General features: G+C 42.9%; 1 protein-coding gene across 1 annotated transcript in view; it reads right to left on the bottom strand.

Moving 5' to 3' along the window:
* NADSYN1 (NAD synthetase 1) overlaps positions 1 to 22,454 on the bottom strand; it is a 34,278-nt gene extending 11,824 nt beyond the window's left edge. Inside the window, exons 1-14 of the mRNA XM_035117153.3 lie at positions 22,268 to 22,454; positions 18,895 to 18,955; positions 17,567 to 17,683; positions 14,197 to 14,250; positions 13,820 to 13,909; positions 12,446 to 12,497; positions 11,034 to 11,122; positions 9,277 to 9,394; positions 7,326 to 7,457; positions 6,816 to 6,890; positions 6,499 to 6,623; positions 5,127 to 5,175; positions 2,091 to 2,193; positions 329 to 497 (exon numbers count right to left, since the gene is read on the bottom strand). Of these exons, the coding sequence (XP_034973044.2) occupies positions 329 to 497; positions 2,091 to 2,193; positions 5,127 to 5,175; positions 6,499 to 6,623; positions 6,816 to 6,890; positions 7,326 to 7,457; positions 9,277 to 9,394; positions 11,034 to 11,122; positions 12,446 to 12,497; positions 13,820 to 13,909; positions 14,197 to 14,250; positions 17,567 to 17,683; positions 18,895 to 18,955; positions 22,268 to 22,352 (1,319 nt within the window). The 5' untranslated portion in view covers positions 22,353 to 22,454. The remainder of the gene's footprint in view (positions 1 to 328; positions 498 to 2,090; positions 2,194 to 5,126; positions 5,176 to 6,498; positions 6,624 to 6,815; positions 6,891 to 7,325; positions 7,458 to 9,276; positions 9,395 to 11,033; positions 11,123 to 12,445; positions 12,498 to 13,819; positions 13,910 to 14,196; positions 14,251 to 17,566; positions 17,684 to 18,894; positions 18,956 to 22,267) is intronic.
* Positions 22,455 to 24,527: the final 2,073 nt, after the last annotated feature.

Raw genomic sequence — 24,527 nt, 5'->3', positions numbered from 1 at the left:
AGCAACATCTTTGATTTTACACCAATGATTTGTGGAGGTCTGAAGAAATAAATGCATCTTGACTAATGCCCAGACAGCTCACGTAGGGGCAACTATCTCCACGTGGAGAAAATTCACAAGGATTGGCTCTTCCCTCCTGTGATTTCCAGCAACTGGTATTCAGAAGCATTGCTGTCTCCAGCTGTGGAGAAAGAGCATGCTTGTCATGGCTAGTAGCTAATGCAGATGCCTATCTGAATGTAATGCCCCTGTCTAATGGTACTGCTAGATCTGTATCAAGGTTTTTAATCACAACCTACAGTTTATCATGCATTTATCATTCATATACCTGCCTATCTCTTCAGCCAAACATTTGGCTCTATTGCACGTTTCCTGAGAGGAGTTTTCACTAGCCATGTAGCAAGTTGTTAAGACACGTCCACAAAGTTCCTGAGGCTCCTTTGGTGTGTAGGCCTCATCATTTACTATTTTGCGCACATCGTCTAGCACAGTCTGATCTGAAAACGGTAAGAAAGGAGGCAGTCAGGAAATGAGAGATGAACTGAGTGTATCAGAACTAATAGCAGCTGCATCATTTCATAAAGTAACATAATTCTGTGTTGGTAAGTATTCTGAATACAGTTTGCTGATGCTGGTAAGCTTACTTTAAACTGAAGAGCAAATATTTAATTTAAAGATGAAAATGCATACTTTGGGGGCAGTTATTTGAAGTAAGCATTTCTCCCTTTCTCCCTTTTTTGGGAAAAGTTTGGACTCTTTACCACTCTTTGGTAGCAGAATAGAACATCTTAAGTGTGATTACATTTGTTCCAAACAACGTAAATTATATGAAATTAAACCTGAGGGTGACAAGGCTGAAAATCAGGTGGAGGTATTACTGTATATGTAGCTAATTAAGATGTACAAAGAACTGTCATGGGATCCTGGGTGGGAAGTCCAAAAGAATTAATGAACAAGAATGTAAAATGATAAGAGTGTATAACTGAAAATCTACAAATAAAATAAAGAAATTAAACCTGAGAGAAATCAGGTAAACAGCCTTGGTTCAATAAAGGAGAAGCTCAATTTGCTTTCAGTTCTAACACACCAACAACATAATCCTATGCATGTTTAGTTGGACATAAATCCCACTGTGTTCAACAAGACCTACTTCCTTAGTTTGAGTACCGTATGTTTTAAGATTGCAGTCTTAAGCAACTTGGGAGTATGATTCTAAGCTGTGCTGATTACAGCATAACACACTGTGTGACTCAAAAGAGCAAAAAGAATTGTTTCCATTATTTTGAACACTACAAAGGGTCTAGGCCAAATTAAAAGTATTGACTCACTCTTGTTCCAGAGTCTTGGAATCTAGTTCCCACTCTGTAAAACAGATCCCACCTTTATCTAAAGCATAGAGTCTACGTGCAGGACATATTTCGAAAGACATCTTCAAAACTGTTTTGCTTAGAACGCTGAGGTTTCTTGAAAGCTCCTCAAGAGCATCTCAGTAAGAAGACTACTAAAACAGGACTACCTTCTCTGAAAGACAACATGCTCAGACTACTGAACTTCCTCTGCAATATACAACTTCAGGGGAATATTAAGAGTGCACTCTCAGTGCTTGCCGTGTGCTCTAAATGAGCTGTGTGTGCTACCTAAGATAAGCCACAGGATCCTCTGCAACATGCACAGGTTCTGGGCCAGCTGCTCAGAAAGGTTGCAGCTCAATAGTAAAGCACATGATTCGCATGCAGAGGATTCTTAGCATCCTCTGAGAAAGTCCTCAGAGTTATGAGTTACGCCTTTATCATTCATCGGTCCACGTGCTGCCTCTTTTGTCTCAGCTTCATACATTCAGCAGACTGATCGGAACTGGAAAGAGTTCCTGGAAAGTTTGTTGTTGTTTTTTTTACAAAGAATTAGTTTTCAAACAAACACCCCCAGCATCTACGGCAGGGATGGGGAAGCGGTGGCCTTCCAGATGTTGGTGGACTACAACTCACATCATCCCTCACTAGCTATGCTGGCTAGGGATCATGGATGCTGGAGTCTAGCAACATCCAGAGGATCACATTCTCCGGTCATCACAACTATTCAAGGGCACTTACTTCCATTCTGTACTGCATAACAAACCTGAAGACACATGGAGTACACAATGCAGGCTGCAGAAGAACTGTCCACTCCACCACTAAGTGGCAAAAGAAATCCTCCCTTAAGGAATTGCAACAGAGAAGGAAAGAAAGAAAACAGAACATTGTTGGCAACCATGTACCTGACTGTTCAGCCCACCGCAGCACAAACTATATATCCATCCTAATCTTATTCACTTCTGGCCAGCTGTGGTCCCAAGCCTCCCTTCTTCAGATCAGAATTAAAATGCATACCTTTTCTCAAACCATTTTGGAAAGTGCAAGGGGAGAGGTGACAAAACAAGGCCCCTTCCGTCAATTTGGCTGAGAACAACTCCCATTTGACTCTACCCTTCTCAGAATTGATTTCTGCAGTGATCCTTCCGGATAATAATACAGTTAACTAATGACTATCATCATCATAATCAATTTATGATTCATCTTCTAAGCAACCACCTCAAGGTGATATATATGGAAGATAATTAAAAACACAAAAATATCCAATACGTTTATGAACAGTATAAAATACCGTGTTTCTCACATTATAAAACATCCCTACAAAATAAGGCATGGCAGGATTTTTCTGAGGTGGCAAAATATAAGGCATACCTCGAAAATAAGCCATACCGCGGGTCTGTGGCAAAGAAGAGGAAAAGGAAGGGGGCTGCTTGGAACCGGCTGCTGCTGCTGCGTTAACCCCTGGGACCCGGCTGCAGCCTTTGCGCGCGCTGCGCGAAGCCCCAGGACCCGGCTACAGCCTTTGCACGCGGCGCACGAAGCCCCAGGACCCGGCTACAGCCTTTGCACGCGCCGCGCGAAGCCCCGGGACCCGGCTACAGCCTTTGCACGCGCCGCACGAAGCCCCGGGACCCGGCTGCAGCCTTTGCGCGCACCGCGCGAAGCCCCGGGACCCGGCTGCAGCCTTTGCGTGCGCCGCGCGAAGCCCCGGGACCCGGCTGCAGCCTTTGCATGCGCCGCGCGAAGCCCTGCTCGCAGACAGGCAGGCGCGCGAACGAACGAGGGAGGTGAGGAAATGGCCAGGAGAGGTTTCCCACCCACCCCTCCTCCTCCCTCGGGCTTCACATACGGTAGCTGGGCAGCCAGTCACCGGCTCTAACTACGGTATGGACTTTTTACCTCAGGCGGGGAAATGGGGTGGGGGTCGGTTGGCGGTGAGGGAGGGGCGGAAGGAATCTGAGGGGTTGCATGCTGACGCGCATCTTGCCCCCGTCACGCAAAGCGGGCTGAGGATGCGCGCCCGGCTGAGGCGCAGGCATGGGGGGGGAGAGAGCAGCAAACGTTTCCTCAGGCGATCCGAAATAGCAGGGTGACTCCCTTGCCTGCCTGCCTCACTCAATCAACTCAGCAAAACCACCTCCGCTCCCCAGCTCACTGACCGGTGTGGGAGCGAGAGGACACACACTCGCAACAGGACATGCAAAACGCGATAGCGGGGGGAGCTACTGCACTACCCATGTATCGTAATAAAAATAAGACATCCCTTGAAAATAAGCCATGGTGTGTTTTTTTGAGGAAAAAATACATATAAGACGTGTCTTATAATATGAGAAACACGGTAGTTGGTACCGGAATGCACTTATCTGCCTTCCCTATTCCTTTCCCCTTATGTATCATGTCTCTTATACTGTAAGGTTGCAATCCTAACCCTAATAAAACTTACTTCTAAGTATGGTAAATATGGGTAGAAGGCCTTTTTTAAAGTTTTGTTTCCAGCTGATTTACTTGGAAGGAGCCATATTGCCAGAAATGTAGTGAACATGGAATGTAGTGATCATGTGGTTCTGAAGCAGGGGTGGGAAACTGGCACAATGACTTAGTTGAATACCACCCATAGACTCCATATTCATTATCAGGCAATTCAAGGTGCTGGTGCTTTCCTTTAAAAACCCATACCAACTCAGGCCCCAAGTATCAGAAGGGGCACCTCCTCCCACACCAACTTGCCTATGCACTACGATAGTCCAAGGTGGTCCTTCTCTGTGTTCCACCTTTAGGAAAAGTACACCATGTCTATGCAAGAGGGATGGCTTTGTCTATGTTGGCAACACAACTACGTAACGCCCTCCTGAGGCAGAAATGCATGGCACCAACAAAGTATTCTTTCCGGCGCCAGATTAACATCATTTTACTTGTCCAGGCATTTAAAATTTTATTTTTGTCTGGTTAGGTGGTTTTATTCCTCTTCAGTTTTGTTGTTGGTTTGTATTTTTGTAATTGGGTGCTTTTAAAAAAAAAGTGTGCAGTGCCCTGAAATCCATTTTTGGACAAAGGGCACTTCATTGATTTTTAAGGCAGAGTAATTATATAATAAAGCTGCCTGCATATGAATATAATTTTAAAAAAATAAAAGAAGTGTGTCAGCACAGCAAATCTCTATTCATGGCAAGCAAAACTGTGTCCTGCCTCCAAGAGAATTCACTAAGCCAGGCTTCCTCAAATTTGGCCCTCCAGATGTTTTTGGCCTACAACTCCCATGATCCCTAGCTAGCGGGACCAGTGGTCAGGGATGATGGGAATTGTAGTCTCAAAACATCTGGAGGGCAAAGTTTGAGGAAGCCTGCCTGCACTAAGCTTATCTTTACTGATTTTTGCCAGCTGTCTCCTTAACTTTAAGACTGTGGAATACAATGAATGGGGGGGTGGGGAATCATGCAAATCAAATTAAGTCGAAACATCTTTAAACAGTAAAAAACACTCCATAAATACCAGTTTTGCTACCTATTTCAGAAAGAAACAAGAATGGGCAACCTGCAATTCTAAGTTAAAAGTATCTTCATCTCAAAATCCATGCAGACTCTCAATTGCCCTTTTGTTAAATTAAAAAATCAGCCTTCCTCAACCTGGTGCCCTCGAGATACTTTGAACTATGAACTCTGATCAGTTCAAGTCAGCACAGCTAATAGTCAGGGATGATGAGTTGTAGTCCAATTTTTTTTGAAGGGTATAAGCTCGGGGAAGGCTAATTTAGGTGAATGAGGGAGTAGAAGTCTTTACCTGTTTACTGCGCCGTAAATAGTCCCAAAGCCAACATGCAGGGCCAAGGCTGAAAGCAAAAGAGCACATGTTTCAAGATGACTGAAGAAAAAAGTCATATTCTCACAAAATCATTGGAGCTTCTCCTAGAATTGCACCTTGGCAGCACCTATATTTTATTAAGAATTTCATGGTCCCTATTTACATTGCACACACACACACATACACACACAACTGACAGCACAATCCTATGCATATTTACTCAGAAAAAAAGCTCCAATGAAATCAATGTGACTTATTTCCAGACTTATGTCACAGGGTTACAGAGCAAGTTACTTAAACTGGTCAATGGTATCGAGAACCATGAAGGGGACTAGGTCAGAATGAGCAGGGTCACACTCCATCAACAAAATGTCTTCAACATGGGTGACCAAGGCAGTTTCAGGGACATGAATTCAGACTGAAATGGATCCAGGCAACAACAACAACAAAAATGCGCCTAATTTCTTCTTTTAAAAAAATTATTTATTTATTTTACCTCTAATCAGAAGATCCACTGCTTTCGGTGACGGTATGTGGATTCGGCTGTAGGGTGCAATGGAGCCATGAGCGGACTCAGGCCCCTTCCCCTTCGCAACATCAGCGAAGGGAAGATTGGGGTTAAGGCGGGTTCTCCTCGCTCTGCTGGACCCCTGGAGTCCCCACTTGTTTGGGGGGGGGGGGTTTCAGGGGGGCACCTAGCCCTGGTGCGCACCCCCAGAACCCTAACAACCTGGACCGTGTCGTCTTTTAGTCAGACGACACGGAGCGCACCGCCATTCCGCTCCGCAGCAGACCAGAAGTCCCCACTTTCCATAAGAATACTTAAGGCATTAAAAATAATAATAGAAAAATGGAATTAGAAGGTAGACTGTACAAAAATGAAGGCTGGAAATAAGTCTGTAAGAAGGATTCTGTCATTGTTCTTCACATTTCACTACAAAGAATCAATGTCCACTTAGCAAAAGGCTGAGGCTCAACAGTGTTGAGTTATGGAGAATGCAAATGTCACTTGCTTTTAACTTCCAAACTGCTCCAAATCTGTTTACCCTTGGAGGGAAGCTTGCAGAAATATCAGCCTTGAAAATGAGCAGAAAATGAGTAGAACACTTTGTTCAGAAGTTCAATATCTCATTTTTAAATCTCCAATAAGGATAATTAATGACTTCTTTCTCTGCTCTAAAGACACAAGACTGATCAAGTAAAGGGCATTGGGGAGCCCAGGAGTACAAACTAAGGCTTTGGGGAATTATCATGGAGGAAAAAGTTGAGTGGTGCTGTCCAACTCTGCTCTGTTTGCATCAGTCAGGGAGATGTTATACAAGGAGACAGGCTTCTTCCTAATTTTGCTTACCTGATCTCTTCCTCAGGACTATGATACCTCCACTGGATTGGGTCGCTCACAGGTGTACATACATCATCGGAACATGACAGGGCAAAATTTACTTTTATTCTGTGGTAAGGAGTCACTCTGCTTCCCTGCTCAATTAAAAAGGAAAAAGAGACGGTTCAGAAAACGAGAGGCATTTTACCTGAGGAAAAGCAGGCTGTTTTCTTACGTTCTGAAATACAGTATCTGTCTGGATGCTTCAGTTTTAGCTTGCATTGGCTGTAGTTTCTTACTTAACAAACACCTTGTGGGGAGGGGAATCAGATATAAGGAATTCTTACTGCTAAGTTTCGAGAGGATATTTCCGCCCTGTAACTTCTGACATCTTCCAAGTCCAGTGTGGCAGTCAACACTTCCTAAAAAATGACAGCGATATCAACCTGTAATAAGGTACTGAGTTTACAAAACCGTTTTTTATGTGTTTTCTCACACATGCTAAAGACATAAGAATGTCTAACCTACTTTTACTTTGAATGTAGTAAATAAAGCTCCCATTCTGCACTCACACTAACACACAGGAGTGTGCTTTTAAGAATATTTTGCGGCACTCTCAAGCACAATTCCTACAAGTGGGCACCTTCTGTGCCAGCATTTAAACATTTACTGAAAACTTTTGTAGTCCACCAGGCCTATGCAGGCAATTAAGAGTACATCTTCCACAACTGATGTTTGTTATTAACTTGTTTATTTATGATTTGATTTGATTTGTTTTATACTGCTGTAAACCACTGTGAGATATTGTTATGATACATTAGTATATTAATATTTTTATGAATAAATGAATGCATTACCACATCATCCAGAGAAAACTGAAGTCCTTGAGCAACAGTGTCTCCATTCATAGAGATCATAGCACAGCCGTCATAATACAGACGATCGCCATCACAGCCTTTTTGGTTAGCCATGACATATATCCCGCCATTCTAAAAAAGCATGCACACACATATTATTAAAAAAACTATTCAGCCCATACGTCACTAACTGCAACAACAACATTAATCTTTTAAATAACAGCAAAAAAAAAAATGCTTTTCATTCTACTTTTAGAGAGCTGCTGTGCGCAAGTTATGGGAAGCCAGATTTTTGTCTGTCAACAGAACCAAGTTTTACCCAAGTGCACAGTGTGTCCTGTTCATTTTATATAGTGCATTTATATACTAAGCTTCATCAACAAGTGCTCTCAAAGCAATTTCCATAACAGCAAACAAAGCTATAATATTAAAAATTCACAGAAAACAAATTAAAACATCAATAATAATAAAATCAATAATAATAATAAAACCATCAATTAAAGCATCAATAACAAAACCACACACACACACACACACACACACCAGTGGTATAACACCAGGCAGACTCAATGCTTATTCAAAACAATCTAACCACAGCTCCAGAAGCTAGAGAAAACAAGCAAGTCTTCACCAAGTGGTGCAATCCTATCAATATTGTGGCCACCTATGCCTCCAGGGCAGGGAGCTCTGCGGCTGAGGCACCACTACAGAGAAGGACCTACTCTAAGGCAGTGTTTCTCAACCAATGTGCCTCCAGATGTTTTGGGACTACAACTCCCATCATCCCTAGCTAGCAAGACCAGTGGTCAGGAATGATGGGAGTTGTAGTCCCAAAACATCTGGAGGCACACTGGTTGAGAAACACTGCTCTAAGGTCCCTACACAGCAAGCTACGGTAAATGTACTGGTGAGACCACAAGCAGGAGCCCCTGCCCCATATCTCGGAGCTTTGGCTGGCTGATATGGGGAGAAGTGCTCTGTCAAATCCCTAGGCCCTGAGTCATTCAGGGCTCTATGCATTAAGAGTTAACACCCTGAACTGGGCCTGGTAACACAAAGGCAGCCAGCGCATATTGCACAAAGTAGATGTTCAGTGAAATTGCACAGAAGTGCCTGTCAGTACTCTGGTGGCTGCATTCTACACTAGCATCTTCAGACTGTCTTTAAGGATAGTCCTGCCTAGTCTAGTAGTCTAGCTCCTGTATGTTTAATAGGAGCATCAGCGTAAAGACAAGGCAGTTCTCAACAAGTCCTTACAAACAACTGGGACTACCCATGCCACAGGAAGTTAACAAGCAGTGGGAAGTTCTTTCGCAATACCAGCTCTGCAAATATAAAAGCGAAAAGGCCTAGTATTTTGCTTCCACCCACACAACTCAGCCACTTCCCCACACAATCTGCTCTTGGTTACAGAATTATGTAAAGAATTCGGGGAGGTTGTGGGAGCCAGACATCATCATATGCAGATACTTTTCAGAGAACCATAGCTCATTCCCATGATCAAGAGGGAAACTTTGCCAAATTGCTGCGATCAGAAAAAAAACTTCTGGCCACTGCAGAGTATATCAATTTACAAGAGAATCCATACTGGAGGAAGATATTAAGTAATCAGTTTTCTTGTGGAAATTTATCCTGTGTTTCCTTGTCAGGGCTCCAAAAACTGATCATCTGCTTAAAGTTAACTACCATGGCCAGGGATTTCTTTCTTTTCACACGCACTAAAATCAAGTCCCAGGTTATAAAGGATAATACAACATGACTATGCTATTACAGACTATGATCTGAAGATAGATGACGAAGCCGCCTTGATGACCCTAAGGAAGTCTGATTCTGGGAACAGAGACTTTTGGGCAACACTGCAGTTGCCACCTTGAATTATATTGATGAGATATCAATGTCACACACACCATTTAATGAAAAATCAAGTAAAATGTGGGGATATTAGACCTACCTTTGCTGTTGCAAAATTTACCAATTCCACTCGGGTATTAGCTTTTCGCAATACATGGTGACTCGCTGAAGAATTTGTGAATATCTCCACGCCATCAATTCCCATTTCAATGTGAGGACTATGAAATTGAGGAGCCACAAATTAAGTGAAAAGCTTGCAGCTGTGTGCTATCCAAAATCTGCATTGTGCTACTGGATCAAAATTTAGCACAGCAATAGCTTGCTGTTTGACTGCATGGAAAATGCAGTTTCACGGCCACCAAAGTGCTATTCTAGGGAACAGATGTTCGGATAAAACTGATATAAAGGGGGCCCTGACCATCAGGTCCAGTTGTGTCCAACTCTGCGGTTGCGGCGCTCATCTCGCTCTATAGGGCCGAGGGAGCCAGCGTTTGTCCGCAGACAGCTTCCGGGTCATGTGGCCAGCATGACAAAGCTGCTTCTGGTGAACCAGAGCAGTGCACGGAAACGCTGTTTACCTTCCCGCCGGAGCGGTCCCTATTTATCTACTTGCACTTTGATATGGTTTCGAACTGCTAGGTGGGCAGGAGCTGGGACCGAGCAACGGGAGCTCACCCCATTGCAGGGATTCGAACCGCCGACCTTCTGATCAGCAAGCCCTAGACTCTGTGGTTTAACCCACAGCACCACCTGGGTCCCTAAAACTGATATACCCATATAGAAAACACCACTTACACCATTACTGCATGAGTAGAGTACGCAGCAAGGTGGATGAAGTCTTCATTTGGAAACCCTCATCTATGTGAGTGTTGCCCACTCTTTTTGGTAAGATTGCCTCTCGTCAAGTCCAATGTATGAGACAGTGCCACCAATCTAGAGTGCTGCAGACAGTGTGCAACCTCCACATGCCTTGTAGCTTTACACTGAATCAAATGTTTATGGATGACTGAGCTCCATATGTTGACTTTTGAAAAGTCAATTTACAAATGCCAAGCCCATGCTTATGTTATAAAGTAATTAAGAAAAACTATTGTGCAAATATGAAATGTAAACTGAAGCTCTGGTAAAAACATGGGTATAGTCTATGAGCACCTCTAGTTACATGAATCATAGATACCCTCTGATTTAATGATCTACTGACCCTTGTTATCAGATTTCTTTTTATGCATATAGAGTTATTGTTACTACCAGCATTCTTTCTATTATTATGGTTTAAGTTTGGTATTTATGATCAGTGACTTTGGATATGAATATCTATTTCCTCAAATTAGAAAAGCTCAACCCCCCCCCCCCCCGCAATTACTAAATACAGTGGTACCTCGGTTTAAGAACAGCCCTGTTTACGAACTATTCGGTTTACGAACTCCGCAAAACCGGAAGTAATTTCCCGGTTTGCAAACTTTACCTCAGTCTAAGAACAGAATCCGAACAGTGGAAGGACACCAGTGGCGAGAGGCCTCATTAGGGAAAGCACACCTCGGTTTAAGAACAGTTTTGGTTTAAGAACAGACTTCCGGAATGCGTTAAGTTAGAAAACCGAGGTACCACTGTATTCAGTGTACAAAACAAGCAATAAACAATTTAAGGATACAGAAATATCTACAATAAAAGCTTCAGTTCTCCATATTGCCATCTTATTGATTAACTTGACTTGTTCTCTAGAACGTTCCACATATATATATATAGAGAGAGAGAGAGGGCAAAGGGGTCTTCAATGTTAACTGCAAAATTGATTTGGATTTGATTTATTTTAGCAGTTTTGGGAATCCTCTCCAAACCTTAATTCACCTCTCTTACCTGACTGGTGTCCACAGTTCTTCGCAGATTTCACTTCCTATGCAGGTATCTAAAGTTGCCAGAACTGCATCACCAAATGGGACACTTTCCTAAGATAAGCAAGGAGTGAGGATGGGCCATTGGAATAGGAAAAAATAATCCATGACCCAGTGATTGACCAACATACAAAATTATCCGTCTAAAGCTGTGATAAAGGCATTTATCATATGCAATTTGACTCACAATACCCTAATAAAAACACCTCTCAAAAAGTTTATCAAACTAGAGTTTACATCATTTATATTTTTTTAGTTTGAACATACTGCACCATAGCACGGGGATGGCCAATTATAATCCAAGTCACAAGATGCAATATTGGGCACAGTAGCTCTCAGCTACAAAACGTATCAGGAAATTAAGCTCTGGAAACTGTGCTTCTGAAAGGCATGTTTCTGATCCCTTAACCAAGGTAAAAAGTATCACAAGGGGGCTATGGGGTTTCACAGTTCCTCCTCACAGGGTCTCCTGCCCTTCTCTCCAATCAGCCCAGCAATAACTTTTAATGTTAAGCAAGGTTTTTAGTTTAAATCAGATAATTTAAACTTGCTTCAAACCCTGGTTTGAAAGTGAATCTGGATGAGCAACAGCTATGGTTACGGGCTATGCTAACATAATCGTAATTTTAAGGCTAATGGAATTAAATGAGAGTTGCCAACATGGCAACCACAGAGGCCTTCGCTGTTACCCACGGAGTCCCCTTTTCCTGCAGAATCTAGCCAGAAGAATACGATATTGTGTGGCACCCACAACAATTCACCTGATTTGCAAATGTGCCCATGGTCCCCAAAAGATCCTATGGCTTGTTTTAGATGATCTTTAATTTTAAATAACCACCTTTTTGGTGTATAAAAACTGAGGTAACATTTAATTAGTGCAAGGCTATGCATGTCCCATAAACAGTAATAATACATGAGTTTTCAATCAACTTTCCTCTTTAGTTTTTGAATTTATTTACTGCATATTCCAAATTTAAGAACATGGAAAGGAGAACAAAAATCACCATTTAGCACCTGTAACATCAAACCGCTAGTATCTAAACCAGGCATCCCCAAACTTCGGCCCTCCAGATGTTTTGGACTACAATTCCCATCATCCCTGACCATTGATCCTGTTAGGGATCATGGAAGTTGTAGGCCAAAACATCTGGAGGGCTGAAGTTTGGGGATGCCTGATCTAAACCATGGGACTCAGCAACATTTGTAAAGATAAAGCGCTTTATATGTGTTATAACACCAGATGGCGCTGTGGAGTCCTGTTTTTCACCAACAGAACTTCCCTGTATGAAGTTTACAATGCGTTTAACTGAATCGCTTCTTTGATGTGACTAGATCCAGCCATGGTTAACAGTCAAAGGTGATGGATATTATTATTACCTGAACTGTTATCTCTTGTATCATCCTGGGAGGAAAATACTCTTCCACATGCCTAAAGGAAGGGTTAGGGGGGAAATTATGTGACAAATAAAACACTTAAACACACTTTTCAATATACTAAATTTTAACACACTGCTAAACCTCTTCAGCTAAAACTCTCTGAAGCCAATTTCATGGCTTTCCAAAAATGTGACCAAAGAGGTTTTTTTATATATATAAAAAAGATCAAGTCAAAGCAAAAGCTTTTCATGAACAGGCCTGCACAACTTGCAACCTACCAAGCATGAGATCTATGGTATAGGGTGGTATGCAAATTCAACAAATAATAATTTTAAAAGTCAAATGCAGCTTTAGTAATACAGTAATAATAATAATAATTTATTTGTATCCCGCCCACCCCGGCTGAGCTCAGAGCGGCTAACATCATTAAAAACAACACAATAAGCATAAAAACAGACATCAATTAATTAAAATACATCTTAAAATTAATTCAGACAAGTTAAAATCTGGGCAGGTGGCAATTAACCGGTTGGAATAGAGAGTGGTTAATACTTGCCAGGACCAACTGTTTCCACTGATCATACAAGGACCTGTGAGCGGGTTGGGGGCCTCCTTCGGGCTTGTTTGATACAAAGGAAAGTAAGTCAAACTGAATCCTGCCCAAAGGCCTGGCGGAACAGCTCCGTCTTGCAGGCCCTGCAGAAAGATGTCAAATCCCGCAGGGCCCTGGTCTCTTGTGGGAGAGCGTTCCACCAGGCCGGGGCCACAGTCCAAAAGGCCCTGGCTCTAGTCAAGGCCAGTCTAATTTCTCCGGGGCCCAGGATCTTCAAGGTGTTGTTGTTAGCAGGCTGTAAGGTCCTCCATGGGGCATACCAGAAGAAGCAGTCCCATAGGGTCCTAGGCCGTATAGGGCTTTAAAGGTTAAAACCAGCACCTTAAACCTGATCCTGTACTCCACCGGGAGCCAGTGCAGCTGGTATAGCACTGGATGAATGTGATCCCGTGATGGGGACCCCATAAGGAGTCTCGTCGCAGTATTCTGCACCTGCAGAAGTTTGTGGGTCAGTTTCAGGGGCAGCTTTACAGCCTGAGAGGAAACCCTCCTGGCTTTGCAGTCTCATGCAAAGGACAAATACAGGCTTGGCTGGCTGCCATGCATGGTTAGCATGCCCCACCTGGCGCTCATGACAAAGTATTATATCAGGATGCAATGTCAGCATGGTGCTATTCTGGCAATGATTTTTTAAAAATGTTTAAGACAAGACATACAACAAAGCCTCCTGAAGGATCTTCTAATAGAGGTTTGGTGTGATATATGTCAAGGAGCAACCCAATTCTCTAGAATGGCTATCACAATGAAGTATAGGAACTTGCCGCGATCTACTCCAAGGAGTGAACCATCGCATCTCCCGGTAGTTTCCTGTATTTGCCAATGCCATCTTTGGCCGTATCAGAAGTATTTTCCTTGAATAAAACAAATAAAGCTACCATGAGGACATGCAGTGCAACAAAATGAAAACAAGGCCCTCGAGAAAGGTTCTTTTACTGCAATCCAGCCAAAGTTAAGGATTTTGAAATCTGCTTATTTCAACAGAGAACAATCAAACATATACTTAGGCCTAAGCATTAGTTTTTTCCACTTAAAAAATGAGGATTAAAGCTACACCTAAACACAAGCACACAGAGTATTCCAGAGAGGTGCATTCTAAAAAAGAGAGGAAGAGTACTTTGATTGGAAAGCAGTCACGTACTTGTTTAAGAAGATCACTCTGCAATTGTAGCGAACATTTCGGTGCATAACAGGCCTGCAGAAAAAATAAAAATCAGTGTAATCAAGAGATTCCTCACTACAGATGACATTCACATATATATGTATATGAGAGGACCTGAACAAAATAATCAAATTTTGAGTATCTTTCACACACCTAGACTCTGATGCACTCAAAACGTCTCAGTTCTAGCACACACCAGAAATATTTCTCCCTGTTTTCACTCTTCCTATTATAAGCCCACCTTGCCAGAAACAGCCAATTCAGTGCTGCAGGCATCCCCATTCTATGCCTATCATCTAGACAAGGCAAAACTAGATTCTAGCCTTCTACAGATCCCACTTCATTTATATACTGTATGACTGAGCTTGTACAAATGTGCTCAATACTGGAAAAGAGGAATCTCTGTTAATCATTTTACCTTTTTTTAAAAAAAAAACTTTAAAAAAACCCAAATGGCTTCACCTTTCCTCATAGGGGAGTCGCTACAGCCCCTTCATCATTTTGCCCATCCTGTTCTGTACCTTTCCCAGCTCTACAGCATCTCTGCTGAAGTGTAGTGACCAGAAGTGGGCACAATGGGCCATATTTAATGAACTGCACTAGGGGAAGCCAGCAGAAGGATTCCTACTAACATAGTGGGAATTCCCCCTGATTCCCACTCCCCATCCCTAAATCCGCTCTGAAGGGTTGGGGGAGCCCCTGGAACAGATTTAGAGGGTGTGCCACAGGAGGACAGGGGAAGGTTCAGCCACGGAAGGAAAATCCTTGCATTGACAGAACCATACCCTCAGCACTACATTGAATACAACCCAGTATTTCAAATGACGGTCATATTGTTATGAAACAAACGTGTGAAATAATGGAATGAAATATGGCACAGATGGGTGAACATGTATTTTTTCCCCTTTAACAAGGCTAAAGGGGTTAGAAGTCTAGTACTACCAAAAACTGCTGGAGTTGTCAGAAAACCAGCCAGAACAGGAAGACCAGGAGATAAGAACAGTGTGTACTTTGAAGGAAACAGCTGCAAAAAGAGAATGGAATGTGGAATCAAGGTCATGAAAAATAAAAACGTCTAAAGAGCTATGAGAAGCCTGTATCCAGTGAAGAACAGAACGAGGTTAAAGAAGATGCATTGCCAAGACTCCCCCATTTTAATCAAGACTAGTCGTGTAAGGGCTGCCCCCTCCATGTGCTTGCAAAAGTATGAATTAAATGAAAATAGCATCATGTACTGCTAGGTTGTTGGGACGCAGGTGGCGCTGTAGGTTAAACCACAGAGCCTAGGGCTTGCCGATCAGAAGGTCGGCGGTTCGAATCCCCGTAACGGGGTGAGCTCCTGTTGCTCGGTCCCAACTCCTGCCCACCTAGCATTTAGAAAGTGCAAGTAGATAAATAGGTACCGCTACAGCGGGAAGGTAAATGGTGTTTCCGTGTGCTGCTCTAGTTCGCCAGAAGTGGCTTTGTCATGCTGGCCACATGACCTGAAAGCTGTACGCCGGCTCCCTCGGCCAATAACGCGAGATGAGCGCCGCAACCCCAGAGTCAGTCACGACTGGACCTAATAGTCAGGGGTCCCTTTACCTTTACTGCTAGGTTGTTAAGAGTTAATAATAACAAGTCAAAATTGTCCTGAGCTTCCTTCTCTACAAGACCCACACACTTTCAAGGCAGTGGTTTCATCACCCACTGAGATAAAATTGGCCACAATATCAAACTTTCATATAAGAGCATAATCAAGTTGCTGGTTTCATTCCCAATCCCTTTGCTAGTGATGTCTAGCACATAATTTGTTTGTGTCCCCACCCCCCCCCCCCACATACACAGGGGCAGCAAACCAGGTCAACATTTTCACTGAGCTATCTACCACAAACCCCAATATCTTGCTTCTGCAATGTTACCATCCCGTGTGCAGTCAGGGCAATTGAGGATTGTTGTTGTTTAGCCCCCATGTGCATTATTTGCTTACAATGAACCACATCTGACATTTTAACACCCATTCACAGAGTTTGGAGAGATCTTTGTACAGCTCCACGCAACCCCTTTTTATTCTACCACCCTAAAGAATCTGGTGTTATCAGCAAACCTGGTCAGTTAACTGCTCACCCCTAACTCCAGACCAGTTATGAACAAGTTCTGTTCCCAATACATTATTACTTCTTTTTCTGTTCACAAAATAACATGGAGGAAACGAGGTCACAGAAAATAATTGAGGGATTGTGCTGCCTGCGTAGCAAAACAGGACATGCATGTGGCTAGGAAGGATACACATAGAGTACATATTTGTGGCGAGCAAAGCATATGCTCAGCTTTGGCTGAGTCACTACTTACAGTCATTCCTGGACCAGGGCAGCTTGACCTGTTGTCCACGCTCTAGTGTTCTGCTTGGACTACTGTCATGCTTTCTATGTGGGGCTGCATTTGAAGATGGTGCAGAGGCTGCAACTAGTACAAAATGTGGCTGCTAGTTTGGTAATTGTGGCACCCAATGGGAACATAGGGACGCGGGTGGCACTGTGGTCTAAAGCACTGAGCCTCTTGGGCTTGCCGATCAGAAGGTCGGCGGTTCGAATCCCCACAATGGGGTGAGCTCCCGTTGCTCGGTTCCAGCTCCTGCCAACCTAGCAGTTCGAAAGCATGCCAAAAAGTGCTAGTAGATAAATAGGTACTGCTCCAGTGGGAAGGTAAACGGCGTTTCCGTGCGCTGCTCTGGTTCGCCAGAAGCGGCTTAGTCATGCTGGCCACATGACCCGGAAAAACTGTCTGCGGACAAACGCCAGCTCCCTCGGCCTGTAGAGCGAGATGAGCGCCGCTACCCCAGAGTCGTCTGCGGCTGGACTTAACTGTCAGGGGTCCTGTACCTTTTTTAATGGTAACATCTGTCACTGATCCTGAAAGCACTGCACTGGCTGCCAGTGAACTACCAGGCCCATTCAAAGGGTTCGTACTAGCATATTGTAACCGTTTTTAGGTATTTTTAACTGAAACTGTTGTTAGAATGTCAAACAGAAAAACAACAACCAGACTTTTAGCAGACATCTGGAGGCAGGCCTGTTTAAGGAAGCTTTTAATGTTTGATGGACTATTGTATTTTAATATTTTGTTGGAAGCCGCCCAGAGTGGCTGGGGAAACCCAGCCAGATGGGAGGGAGGGAGGGAAATAAATAAATAAATAAATATTATTATTATTATCATCATACTATTTTAGAATCCTTTTTTAAAAACAAAATGTGGGTGTGTTTGCTACCCTGGGCTCCTTCAGGAGGAAGGATGGGGTATAAAGTCAATAAATAAATAAACCATGGCTCTCCAGCTAATGTACAAACATTATAATTACAAGGTAACTTACATTCCAACATCACAGATTATGTCTTGAGTAACAGGAGACTCCAAAAGTTTGGCCAGAACTTGAAATGAATGTAGGAGAGTATCAGACTCATAGTAATGATCAGAGCAGCCATATCCACTGCATGGAAACAAGAATCATATCAAGAAACACTTATTTTTATACCAAGAAGGAAATTCTGAGCTTTCGCAAGAGAAATTACCTAAAGCAGAACCACTTCATCATAGGAAATTGTACACATCTCACATATACCAATTAATGTGAAGCAACCACTTGCACCAAGAGTATATTATTAACTACATTTATATTACTCCAATGGTAATTGACATTAAAGAAATAAGCATGCGGGTTACAGAATTATTTCCTTTTGTATTAAAATCTCTATCCCATCCTTCTGCTGCCCACAACCCAATTTGCTACTAGTTATGCTATTGGCATGAATGAGGTGGCTCTCTTTCCCCTCCAACTACAATCCCCCCTTTGCCCTACAAATGGACAGGTTTGCACATTATTTCAGAAGGTAGAAGCGAAGTGTTGAGGACAATTAATCTCTTAAGGATAAATGTTTCAAACATTACCGGTACCTACCCCAACTCAAAAACCAGTAAGCATGGCAGTGTGTGTTAACACTGTCACCTTTAAAAGTGCTGATCACCTGTTTGAAGAGGTGAGCAGACGAAAACTGGCTTTCCCTTCTCCTATATAAAGACAGGAACAAGAGGGTGGAATGTGATTCTGGTGACTAGTCGACTGCTCTGGATGCCACCCCTGCTAAGTTTGCACAGCGTTGTATCTGAACAATTTTCAGAAGCAATGCAAAATAATATTTTACTTAAGCATGATTACAATAGCTATAGCTATGTACGGAAATATTTCAGTTACATTTACATTTACTTATATTTGTAACATACTTGATATCCTTACTCCCCAAGGTTATGGAGGATTAGGATGTCATATAGAGGAGGGAGAAAGGTTGTTTTCTGCTGCTCCAGAGAAGTGGACACGGAGCAATGGATTCAAACTACAAGAAAGAAGATTCCACCTAAACATTAGAAAGAACTTCCTGACAGTAAGAGCTGTTCGGCAGTGGAATTTGCTACCAAGGAGTGTGGTGGAGTCTCCTTCTTTGGAGGTCTTTAAGCAGAGGCTTGACAGGCGTATGTCAAGAATGCTTTGATGGTGTTTCCTGCTCGGCAGGGGGTTGGACTGGATGGCCCTTGTGATCTCTTCCAACTCTACGATTCTACGATTCTATGATTCTAGGAAGATCATATTTCTCTTTTTCCCTGCAAAAGGACTACTACTATATGAAACGGTTAAGAAATTCTCACCAAATTTCAAGTTCTGGCCCAAGCCGGTATCTTGCTCCCTTCTGTTTAGCAATTTCAATACCTAGAATATCAAATTATAATTATTAATCTTTGACAATCTCCTGGAAGGGAAGAATCCTACATCTTCAAGCAGAGCGACATGAATGCTACGACTCAGTAGAGCACAAAAAAATGGCACCATGTGATGCCTCAATCCAGCCTCTTCAGAATCTCGGGTTTTTAAAAGCAAATTCCCAGCCCTTATGGTTGTACAAAAAGTGCTTGAAAATATGTGAGCACTCCATTTTGAAATCTCAAAAACCAGAGACTATCAAGGCATTCAATAACTGAGAGGACACGCTACATACAAATTGCCATCAGCGGCAGTTTTTCTTGGTACAGAATATTTTCTTTTTCCAATAGGGTACTTACTACCCTATGTACAACTCAGATTCACAGAACTGTTTAAACTGCCATCAGTAGAGAACACAGGTGCATGAAATGGCTATCACAGAGCAATAACTATGCACAGAGCTCTCTTATAGCTTACACAGAACATACAAGCTTTACAAATTGTACGAAATGCCCTGCTGGATCAGACCAAAGAATTAGCTAGTCAGCATCCATCACCAACCAAATGCCTGCAAGAAGCCTACAAACAGAACTTGACCATAACAGCCTTTTCCTGCTGTTGTTTCCCAGCAACATTATCACTTAGAACCAGGGCTTTTTTCCAGCCGGAACTCGCTGGAACTCAGTTCCAGCACCTCTCAGGTGGGTGCCATTGCTGTTATAAGAGAACAGGGAGGCGTCCATAGTGAGTTCCGGCATCTCTTTTTCTAGAAAAATAGAACTGCTTAGAACCGCCACTTGAACCAGTCTGTGCTGGGCTAGCCAGCTGGAGATCACGGTAGTCTGGCCTCTGTGGTCCACCTGATGTCAGTCACCCTCCACCTTTTGGGGAAACAAACATTAACCAATTCTGCCATAACTGGAGTTTGCAAACAAAAAAAAGCAGTGTTTCAATTTAAAAAAAATATCCAGATGAGGCCATCAAATATGCAGGGCCCAATTAGACAACATGATGAAGAGTCATCAATAGGTATCCCATCTCTTTGACATTTAAAGAGACAGGAAATTGAATCAAAGAGCTCAATCTCAGCTACTGAAGACTTATATATACCAGCTTCATGCCTTACAGAACCACTCTAAGCGGTGCAACAAAGAAGCCTGGTAAGTCCTGAGCGGGGTTTGAGCTATGAGCAGCAGAAGTAATTCATTATAATATTGTGATTTTGATTTAATAGATAGAAGATAGGGTGCAGCAGAAGGGGAGAAACAACAGCTCCATAGAAAATGGGGTGGGAGAAAGATGAAAATGTGTTTTGATTGTTTATACTAAAAATGTTGAAACTTAATAAAATATAATTGAAAAAAGAGAAAAGAAACAGAATCCTGGAAGGGGGAAATCTGCATGGCACCCTGAACAAGAACACCCGTGTCTGAAACATCTCATTGCATAATTTATTATTTCATTGCATTTATTTCATCTCATTGCATAATTTATTATAATTTATTACCACCTGCAAGCTAACTCCACCATGACCATGGAGTAAATAGAAGTGCCGGCCTTTCATAGGTATTCATTGCAGAGTTGGAAGGCACCCAAAGGGGTATCTGGTCTAAACAGCTTTGGAGCATCTTTCTCCCCCTCCTCTTTTTCAGCAAATTAATATAATATAATATAATATAATATAATATAATAATATAATATAATAGCTGAAAGAGGAGGAGAAAGATATAAAATAAATAAACTATATTGTACTATGATCTCTCTCTCTCTTCTCTTCTTCTTTGGCAATCACTCGTAGCCAAGTAAGATAAGATAAGATATCTTTATTGTCATTGTCCCCTTGCGGGAACAACGAAATTACTCGGTTGCTACATCCACTCAGATAAAGCATTCTGCATGATCCAAAATTACAAAACCTAATTAAAAACAGTAAATATAATACAAAATAACAAGTAAAATAAGATGACTTCAAAGTCTAGGCTTTCCATTTAAGGCCAAAATCGCTCTAGAGAATAAACTGTTCCTGAGACGGCTCGTTCTTGCCTGCATTGTTCTATATCTCCGTCCGGATGGCAGGAGCTCAAAGAAATGGTGACCAGGGTGCGTTGGATCTCTTGATATGTCTAGTGCTTTTCTATGGCACCTGGTGGTGTAGATTTGTTCTAAGGTGGTGAGTGAGCAGCCAATAATGCTCTCTGCTGTTTTAATAATTCTACACAGCCCTGCTCTGTCCTGAGAAGTACAGCTTCCGTACCACACACATAAACCGTATGTGAGCACGCTCTGTATGGCACAGTGATACGGTAGAAGGCAAGCAGCAGCTTTTGTGGAAGATGGTTTTTCCTTTAAATTCTCAAAAAATACAGTCTCTGCTGTGCCTTCTTCACAAGCCCCCTTGTGTTAACACTCCAGGACAGATCCTCCTGTAACTCAATGCCTAGAAATCTAAACGTTGTTACCCTCTCCACACAAATTCCGTCAATCAAAAGTGGCTGGACCTTGTTCTTCTGTCTCCTAAAGTCCACCACAAGCTCCTTTGTTTTCTTTGTATTTATGAGCAAGTTGTTAACTCTGCACCACTCTGTCAGCCGCTCCACCTCATCTCTATAGTCCGTTTACCCTCCTTATCAGAGATGAGCCCGATCACGGTTGTGTCATCTGCGAATTTGACAACCCTATTTCTAGGGTGGGCAGCGACACAATCATACGTATAAAGAGTATAAAGGAGCGGACTAAGCACACATCCTTGTGGTGTTCCTGTGTTAGTCCTAAGCATGTTAGACATATAAGGGCCCAACCGTCTTATGGAAGACAAGTAAGATTGTCTTCCATAAACACGGTGTTAACAGTGAGTCCGTAAGTGACTGTGGAGGCCAATTCTGGATCCACACGTCCTTCCAGAGTGGGGACATTGGTTTCCAGGCGGGAGTTGATTATGGAGCGGATTTGCCAAGCGTGCCTCCCTTGTGCCTTGAATTCGAGTGTCTCAAAGCCCATGACACCTTTGGTAAAGGATGTTCTCCAACTGAAGCGCTCGCAGGCCAGTGTTTCCCAATTGTTGGTGTTTATACTACATTTTTTAAAATTTGCCTTGAGACAGTCTTTGAACCTCTTTTGCTGACCACCAGCATTACGCTTTCCATTTTTAAGTTCGGAATAGAGTAGTTGCTTTGGAAGACGGTCATCAGGCATCCGCACAACATAACCAGTTCAATGAAGTTGATGTTGAAGAATAATTGCATACACACATGCGCTCGCTCTCTCCCATATACGTCCCCCCCCCGCCCCCAGGAAACACCAGCGCTCTTTGCTTTGCCTTACTTCTCAATATCCTTTCCAGGTTGCCATCAAAATCCAGCGCCCATTGATTCAAGGCGCAGGTGGCCACAGTCACCTTCCTGCCCATGGTACTTCCGTGCCTGAGGCTTCGCTTCTCCCTGGAGCCCTTCGGGGACAGTTGGTCGGCTGTAAACAACACACAGCGACAGTCCCAGCCCCAGCCGAGAGCAAAAGCGGATCCTTTCGCTTCCGGGGCGGCGGGCGGGCGAGAGAGTCCACACATAAGCCCTGCGGAACACTTCCGGGATAAATCATAGAGGTTGGAAGGAATGTGAAAATGGAACTACAGTAAACCTCCCACTCTCGTTATCCCAGCGCCAAGCATACGGCTTTTACCACAGAGATGAGAGAGGGTAGAGCGACGCGATACCATTAGTAACGCGTTCACGCGCCCCCTAGCGTCCTTTGGGTTTTCAGTTTTCTCACCGCACGGCCAGAAATGGTTGAGAACGGTTATGTGGTTTCCGTGGAAATAAATGAACGGAGTATTTATGTTCAGCTGAACTCGCGTCTGTATCCTGTGGAGCGCTAGGTTGGTGGGTCGGGGTGGAGAGAAGGTTTACGGGGTTGATAGAGGGGGCCATTTAAACCAGATTGGCTTTTTTGCTGCAATTTCAGGTCTAGCGTTTGTTTTGGCTCCCCCCCGTCTCTTTTGGCGTCCTTACTGTTTTAAGCATGAGTGTGCGAGATTTTGGTTCATTTAAATACACTTAGAAAAATGAGTGTGCTTGAAATATCTGCATATCCTATGTAGTTGTTTTAGTAGTGTCTGTGTTGCATCATGGTTGGTTGGCATTCGTCTGTCTCAGACTCGAAAAACAATTTCACCAATCAAGATTGAGCAAGTCACATTTATAAAGCCATTATTAGAAAGTTGTAAGGCGTTTAACAACCACAGCAATTATCTGAAATATGGAAAATATAATATAACATAGCTGCATTCCCCTGGAGGGCTGTTATTACTCTTAATTACGTGCTCTTCAACCTAAGGACCCAAGGCAGGTTTATGGCACTAAAACACAATATTAAAACAGTGCAACCCTACTTTTACATGGAAGTAATTACCACTGTGTCCATTGACGCTTGCTCCCTAAACATATCTTTTGGATTGCAGCCTCTGTCCACCTGACCCCTGTGCAACTTTTTCTCCTGCATGGATGTTCCTTGGTAGTTCTTAAGAGACAAATCTGACTAAAAGCAATGTTCTATAATTTATATGTTCTGGGGCTGCTGTGATGGTGCAAAAATAGTCAGATATGTTCTCCTTTACTAAAAAAAAAATCCCACCATTTATGTGGCCTTTTTTTCTTGGGCCTGAGAGCAATTTTGGGATGACCATGATCCAAGTTAACCCTAGCCCAAATCCCCCAGACTGCTATGCTCATCTCCCCCATATTTTCTTCTATAGATGTAGAACAGCTGCTTCCAGAGCTGCCGTTACGCCGTGCCGTCTCACACTGAAGGACGACAAAAGAGCAAAAATTAACCTGTTGAATTTATGTTTGTGATGTAGAAGTTATAACTATAATAGAGCCCACGTAAGGGGAAAAGACCCAGTTAAACATGCAAATCAAGACATGAGCTCAGCAGCCCAACTTGTGAATCACAGCAATTATACTGCCTTTCATGGGTGTAGCCAGGATTTTTGTTAGTGAGGGTAGGCCTTTTGTAAGGGGGGGGGGGAGAACCTCAGTTAGCTATGTATTTTTAGTGACATTTATTGATTTGAGGAGGCAACTGCCCCTCCCTGCCCCCCATGGCTACACCTATGCTGCCTCTCATCTTGGAAGTAATATACAGTACAGCCATTTTTATCCCCATACATTTTGCCATTCGAGGTGGTGGAATAGGTTTATAGAGTAGTGTTAGGTGAGGAATTAGTGAGGTTTGAAGTTATATGTTTAACAAGAACAGTTCCAATGAAACCACATGCTTGTACACATGAACCTTGCAAGTTCATAAGCCATTAAATGTTAAATTAAAGTTCCATCTGTACTATCGTCTGTGTGATCTTTCCAGCAGAGGTAACTGGCTCATCTGGTTGGGATACTCATTAAAAGGACAAAACCCCTTATCTAAGGCAGTAAGAATAGGTTGTTGTCCCTTGAGTGCACCAAGAGGAGGAGGAAGAGGGAGACTGGTTTGAGGGTGACACAAAGTTTCCTCAGGTGGGAGGAAAGCGTCAAGTGGGGGAAAGCTTGAGTGAGGAGAACCCCTTACTGTTGTGTACATTAAGAATAGT

The sequence above is a fragment of the Zootoca vivipara genome, chromosome 1, assembly GCF_965207765.1.
Source record: "Zootoca vivipara chromosome 1, rZooViv2.hap1.1, whole genome shotgun sequence".
Lineage (NCBI taxonomy): Eukaryota > Metazoa > Chordata > Lepidosauria > Squamata > Lacertidae > Zootoca > Zootoca vivipara.
This window is presented reverse-complemented; position numbering and strand designations above follow the sequence as displayed.